Source organism: Sprattus sprattus (assembly GCF_963457725.1).
Source record: "Sprattus sprattus genome assembly, chromosome: 8".
Classification (NCBI taxonomy): domain Eukaryota; kingdom Metazoa; phylum Chordata; class Actinopteri; order Clupeiformes; family Clupeidae; genus Sprattus; species Sprattus sprattus.
The window spans coordinates 18186430-18193260 of NC_137927.1; the positions used below are offsets into that span (position 1 = coordinate 18186430).

General features: G+C 41.2%; 1 protein-coding gene across 1 annotated transcript; it reads left to right on the forward strand.

Annotated features, from left to right (window-relative positions):
• Positions 1-1255: 1255 nt before the first annotated feature.
• Positions 1256-5272, forward strand: slc7a6os (solute carrier family 7 member 6 opposite strand). Its single transcript, XM_080844175.1, has 5 exons — positions 1256-1514; positions 2542-2871; positions 3247-3453; positions 3739-3874; positions 4751-5272. The coding sequence occupies exons 1-5, from the start codon at positions 1326-1328 to the stop codon at positions 4864-4866; spliced, it is 978 nt and encodes a 325-aa protein (XP_080700301.1). The 5' UTR covers positions 1256-1325; the 3' UTR covers positions 4867-5272.
• The last annotated feature ends 1559 nt before the right edge of the window (positions 5273-6831 follow it).

The following is a 6831-nucleotide window of genomic DNA, read 5'->3' on the forward strand; positions in this document are numbered from 1 at the left end:
CCAGTGGACTACGAGTTTTACATTCCATCTTGTCTACCTGTTGTAGCCAAATAAACGTAAAGGACATATCTAGGACTCATAGCCAATTTAATGGATTAGCAGCCTACTTATGCAAACCTACAGGTTTAGCATAGTTATGATGGCGTTTGGGGGCGTATATGCGGGTTCATGTAAACAGAAAGTTTTTTGGAAAAAGACCTTGTGTGTACGACGTTATTTTTGAACGGAAGGGCAGAAATATTCTCTATTCTGTAATTACCCGGCTATGTGTAAATGTGGTCTTACTCTTAGTCATCCGTTTATGAAGAGACGGACAAAACACTTTCTTCATCACTGGTGATTCAAAAACTGAGGACATAAGAACCATGCTACAGCGTAACATTCTAATAGCAGCCTGATGCAAACTATGGAAGAGATAGACGTGATGGGGTAACGACAGCGCTACGACCTGGCTACGACTACTACGGCCAGTGCACCCAGTAGGCCACATTAAACCCAACATTTCATAACACTACTAGAAATACTACTAGTAGTAGACGAGTTGAGGGCCTCTTAAATTAAGGATGCAGCCTCACGCAGCAGCTGAGGGTATGTCTTCTGGGACATTCTGGTATCTTGATTTATTTAAATAATGCTCAATAACTTTCATTAAACTAAATCTGGCGCTTGGCATCCATAAACGCCAAAATTCAGTATCCCTCGAGCCTGATCGACTGGTTGAGCCTGCCTGGTGTGTAACACCAATCAGAGGCTTTAACCCGCCCCCTGACTTGGTGACGGGGGATGACGGATTTATTTTGCTGCAAGCAAGTTACACCGTGGACAATAAGTATGACAATAAGTATGACAATAAGTATGACAATAAGTATGACAAAATGTATGACAAAATGTAAGTATGACAAAATGTTTGACAAAATGTATGACAAAATGTATGACAAAATGTAAGTATAAATAAATATATGTAAGTATAAATAAATATATGTAAGTATAAATAAATAAATGTAGGTATAAATAAATCTAATTATGTATTTATCCAAGTATTTAACCATTCATTTATTTATTTATTTAGTTATTTATTTATTTAGTTTTGGCCCCGATAATCCTCCATATATGTGTCGCTGTCTTGCCTCAGAGCGCAAAACAGTCACAGGAAATTGTATGCCAAATCAGTAGAGGGCAGCATAATACCACAGCATTATTTAGGCCTTACATGTACCATTTAGGAGAAGAAGTGCCTACATACGGACTAGAAACGAACAAATCAGCAGTAAACAGTAGCCTCCTAGCTGGCGCCGTGAGGAAGCTATCGTACTTTGTGTGACAGTATGGATCCTAGCACGACTATTCTTCGAGTGAAAAGGAAGCGGGGAACTGATCCCGCGGATGCTTTATTACTGGCCTGTAAAAGAATTCGGCCTGAGTCAACAACACAGCCTCCCGGAGAATCTATTCCTGAACCTGATGCGAAGATAGAAAATTCTGTCTTCAAACTCGTGGCCACAGTAGCATCACAGGTAATGTTAACCCTGCTAGGTAGCTATCATAGCTAGCTTGATAGAAAATGTCGCGAGTTTTTCCTCTCATTCAGTCGATGTATTTGGCTGTAGAAATATGCAAGTAGTTATTAATCATGTAAACAAAATCTTTTAAAAACAAGTGTAGACGCTGAGAAGCATCTTTATGTCTTCCACCATTTCAATTCTGGTTTTGTAATTGGTGACGTCAAGAACTAGCATGCTAACCAGCTAAATAACTGTTGACTGATGTTTGTTTGCTAGGTAGGGCTAATTAAGCTAGCGAAAGGTAATGTTACCTAACGTCATCTGTAGTGAACAAAACAGTACTTAAGTAGCGATAGCTGGATATCCAGGACAGTAAGGTAATTTGGTTAACTTACAACTTATCCGTGTTCTTTAACATGTTGGCTAACGTTATTGTACAACTTAGGTTGCCGATCTGAAATGACGCAATAACGTTAGATGGGTTTAATTACGTTAACGCTACCACTAAGTTTGGCAAGTGTTAATGTAACATGCGCAGGTTAAATGGTAACATCAAGACTAACACCACAATAATCTTTTTGTTTATGGTAACTTTGTATATTCTGTAACCTAGAGCCATTTTGTTAAGTGTGCCGGCGTGGGCAGTTAAATTAAATGAAATGTATGGCCCGGCTGATTTCTATTGTGTTGACTTATAAACATTGATGAAACCTGACCACTCCACACACAACTATAATAGTAAATGATGATGTGGTAGAAAAAATATATAAATCCGAATCTATCCTAATTTTGCATATATTCTAGTGACAACTAAACTTTTAGAGAACTTCACAAGACATCTGTGCTGTGTTCTCTGTGAACATGCAAACTGAACACTAGTCCTATCACAAACATTATATCCCAAGTTCGTGTCCCCGTACATGCATATTTATGAGGTTGGCATGCTTGATGAGGAAGAATACATTCCCAGTGTGTCGACCATTTGCTGTTGCGAGACCTAACAAGTGATAGACGGAGCCTCCTCTGTTTCTCCCCTTAGGATGCTCCAGTCCAGCCACACGTGCAGGTGGCACTGGCACGGCCACGGGTGGCCCATGCCCTCAGACCTTCAGTAGGAAGCTCCAAGAGGATCACGGGAGACCTACGCAGTGCCAAGTGGAGCACCAGGCGGGAGGAGCGCTACCGGATCCTGTCCAGTCACCGAGCCGGACTCCCCACAGAGACGCAGGCGCCTCCCTCTGCTGAGGAGGCAAGGGATGCCGACCTGGAAACAGTGCAGACAGAGGTGGACTCGCGCCTCCCTCTGGGAGATGTACAAGTGGTAGACCTCATCCACGAGGAAGAGGAGCATGACAAAGCTCCAGCTAAGGTATACTGTGCAGTTCTGCATCTATAACTATATGTGTTCTGGGAAAATGCTCTCTAAATAACAGTTCATAAACATTTTGTCTAACATGTTTAGAAAAGCATCAGTCTGTGTGTAAAGACATATACTAGTGTAGTGGTTTTGACGATAAATTCACAAGCCCCACATTACCATGGGAACTGTCTGTTGTGACTGAAGCCCTTCCTAGGTGTGGGAAAGCATTGCCTTGCTTTTCTCAAACTGCTTGTGGTGTCATCGCCATCTCAGACAATGTGGAAGCAAGATACAGTTCTAAATCGAATATTTATGCAAGCATCCTCAACTGTATAAGGGTGTTGTGGATGCATTGCTGTACCTTCCTTTCTGCTTTTTTTTTAGACGGTGGTCACAGATCCGGAGATGATCCTGTGCAACTCTGTGAAGATGGTCCGTGAGAAGCTGAGCGTGTCTGGGGATGGAGTGGGCACAGAGCACAGGGAGAAGGAGGAGGACTATGTGTACGACCTGTACTACCAGGAGACTGTGGCCGCAGGCTGGATCCAGGACATCTTGTCTGTCAGGCCCTACGAGGCAGAGGATGAGTTGGTGAGGATGGCATTCAGACAGTCATTAAAAACCTGGAAAAGTCATGGAATGGAATTTGAAAATAGCCATTTCCAGGCATGGAGAAGTTTTGGAAAAATAGATGAAGCCAGAGAGTTTAAAAAAAGTAATGGGCATTTGCTACACAAATACCTGTATATTAGATAATATGTGTATATATAGAAATGTGTATGAACCCTGTCTGAAGTAAAGCCAGATTGTGAATGTTGCCAAAACACAGATGTTTTCAGAGATGTAGTGATTCATTTGTTGAATGTTTCTGTGTAGGTTCCTGAAGTGGTTGTCTGGGAAGAAGAGGTGTATGAAGATGATGATGATGAAAATGAGGAGGGTAATTGGAGGAATGAATACCCTGAAGAGGGGGACAGTGATGTGGGCAGTGACGCAGAGGAGCGCTTTGGAGGTACTAGTCCTTTTCTTTCTAAGAGGTCCCAACATAAAGCAACAATTGGAAAAACCGCAAACCAAGCGGTCGCCATTTTGTTGAAATACAAACCCCTGCCCCCCATTTAGCTGACAGCAGAATTGAGTCACTAGTATGCGATGGTTTCAATATGTAATGTTAGATATGCAGATAAATGTGAATTCTAGATCTTTATGGTATAATTATGATCGCCGCTGTGCCAGTGTTTGATCACGTTTTCATCCTTCTACTAACATTATTTTCCCCACTCATTTTGGGTGGACAATATCATCCTCTTAGACGTCACCAATTCACATGAAACTTGGTATGGTTGTAGACCCACATAGCTGATATGAATATACTGCTTGTGTCCCTAGGTGTGTCTTTCTATGTTAACAAAATGGCCACGGCAGGCTATTGTGACGCTGATAGAATAAGGCCCATATCAAGTTGCAAAAGAGTGCTTGTTTTTATGTACTGTAATTTCCCAACTATTAACCGTGGTATATACATTGATTTAGTAAACTTTCTGCAGACCTTGGGTGTGGCCTCTGCATGAACCCATTATGGGTTATTGCATAAAATACTGTGGTTGACCTACGGTGCAGTTAATAGTCAGGAAATTATGGTATTATATCTTAATATTCTATTTCACATACCTTTATGCCCTATAAAAGCATATTATCCATTTGCCTCTGAAGAACAGTTTATGGTCCGAACATCAACTTAAGGCCAGCTTATCAGGCAAGCTGTTGTCCATACTGCTCTCTGGTAGTGAACTTTGAGCTGATTAAGCCCCCTAATGTCTGTGCATTTAAACCTGAGATGGAGCAGAACTGTGTGGTGGACTAATGGGACTCTTGCGTGTGTCTGCAGGGTGTTGGGACGAGGAGCACTCCTACAGCAGGAGGACATGGGAGCGGTACCAGAGGGAGCTGCTGAAGGAGCTTGGGGACGAAGATGAGGGGGACAAAGACTTGGACTCTGACTGAGTCCCTGTCCATCCATTTGTCTTTCCTGTCTGCTTGCTTCTGTGTGTGAAAGATGGGCCGTTTCTACTGCGTGAATTTGTGAGGGTAATGTTGTGCAAAGTGTATGTGTGCGTGTGTTAGATTTTTCTGCAGTGTAAGTAGTGAGGTTTGTTTTGCACTGTTGTTTGAGAAGGAGTGTTGGTGAGAGGTGTGTTTTTTTTCTGAGTTGTGGTGAAGTGCATGTGTGTGTATTAGAATGCGTATGATAGTAGTCTAAGTTGGTGCAAGCGTGGAGTGCTCTTTTTGTTGTGCGTATGTTCTGATGTTGTATTTGTATTGACAAATCCATTCAGTATGGGTTTGAAAACACTTTAAACCTTTGTAAATATGTAGATGTATATAAAAAGAATAAAGCATTCAGAATAAATGTAAAGATTTCTAAGAGCAGCTTTGTGACTCCGTACAAAGATTTCTACAGGAGTTTACTAGTGCTGTTGACTTGTCAAACCATCTTTGAAGACAAAAAAATTCACAGACCTAGAGCATTAACTGCATCATATCAATTGGGAATCTGACATTCCAGCTCAGATACAACTATCACGCTAGGAAGATTATATGTAAAGATTCCCGTTAGAATTAAAATAATGTGAATTGTTAACAAACAGGTGACATGAGGTAAGCAATCGATAAACAGGAGAATAAATGATCTTTAAAACATTAGATAGTTTGTAAATCTTTATTACTCCAAATGAAAATGAGAAGTGCAAGCCAGTGGACAGTCTGGTTCTTAATTTGTTTTGAGGCTCCAAACAGCTTGAAAACATGAAGCATGGATGATCGTGGGAGACGAGTGTGTGCGTGCGTACGCACACAATAACCAGGGACTAATGGAAGAACATCAGTGACCGACACAGTAAAATGCATACCATATCCCGACAATAGTACAGTACAGCATTTACATGCAACTTTTCACTACTGCAATGGTAGTCTGACACAATCAACACTGAAAGCTCAATAGGTAGCGTGAAAAATAATGTCTGTTGCAAACTATTGCTTGAAATGTATTTTTGGAGATGTGCCTTGACCAGTTATGAGGGTCATCAAAATGGATACTGCATAATGATGGTCAACACACACACCCTTTGTAAATACAGGGTGTAAGCGAGAAGTGATTAGAATAGAATGCCAAGATCTGCATTCTTGTAACCAGTTTTGTTTAACATCACCTAAAAGCTGATTAAAGTGATACTTGAAATTATATATTGAAATTATTTTGTAAGTAATTAGGACCCATTCCCTGGATTTAGATTAAGGCTTGTAACTAGATTAATAAGAGTCCCAAAGAAATCCTGAACAGACACATTTAAAGGACACAGTATATTAATACTATTAGAAGGCTGCATTACAATCTGTAAACTCTATATACACTGAAAACATTAAAAGTCTGTGAAACCAAATAATTAAAAACAGTCTGCATAAATAAAGTTTAGAGGTTCTATTTAAAAATAAAAATAAAGAGTAGTCCATAATAACATGACCACATGGCCAATAACGCCCATACATAATTGCTACCCAGGATACACCTCTCGTCACCTAGAGGGGAGAGGCCCTGGCACTTCATATGGCAGGCTGAAGTACCCCAGGTTTCTCCAATGTGAAGCAGTCCAGTTGGCTGAAGGAAGCCTAAGGCGTTGAGCACCACTGTTTCCCAATGACGTCCCTGAGAGGGGCAGAGGCCCCATGAACAGACACGTGCAAGACAGAACGGGTGGAACCTGCGTGGAGGTGAGTGTGTGATTCCATGTTTTTCCCAGAAGAACAGACCGTGACGTACAGGCCACCAGGTGAAAGTGGATTAGTGCACGTTTATGTGATATAAATCAAGTCAAATCTGAAAGAAAATATAGTCAGAGAAATCCATTTGGAGTCCTTCCTCCTCGGGTTGTCTCAGTGTTAGGGACGGGTAGAGTGAGTTCACACATAGCT

Excerpts from the sequence above, each read along its gene's own strand:
- slc7a6os (XM_080844175.1), top strand. The coding sequence starts at position 1,326 with ATGGATCCTAGCACGACTATTCTTCGAGTGAAAAGGAAGCGGGGAACT. Across the intron at positions 1,515-2,541 it reads TGGCCACAGTAGCATCACAG|GATGCTCCAGTCCAGCCACA; the intron begins GTAATGTTAACC and ends TTCTCCCCTTAG. Across the intron at positions 3,875-4,750 it reads CGCAGAGGAGCGCTTTGGAG|GGTGTTGGGACGAGGAGCAC; the intron begins GTACTAGTCCTT and ends GTGTGTCTGCAG.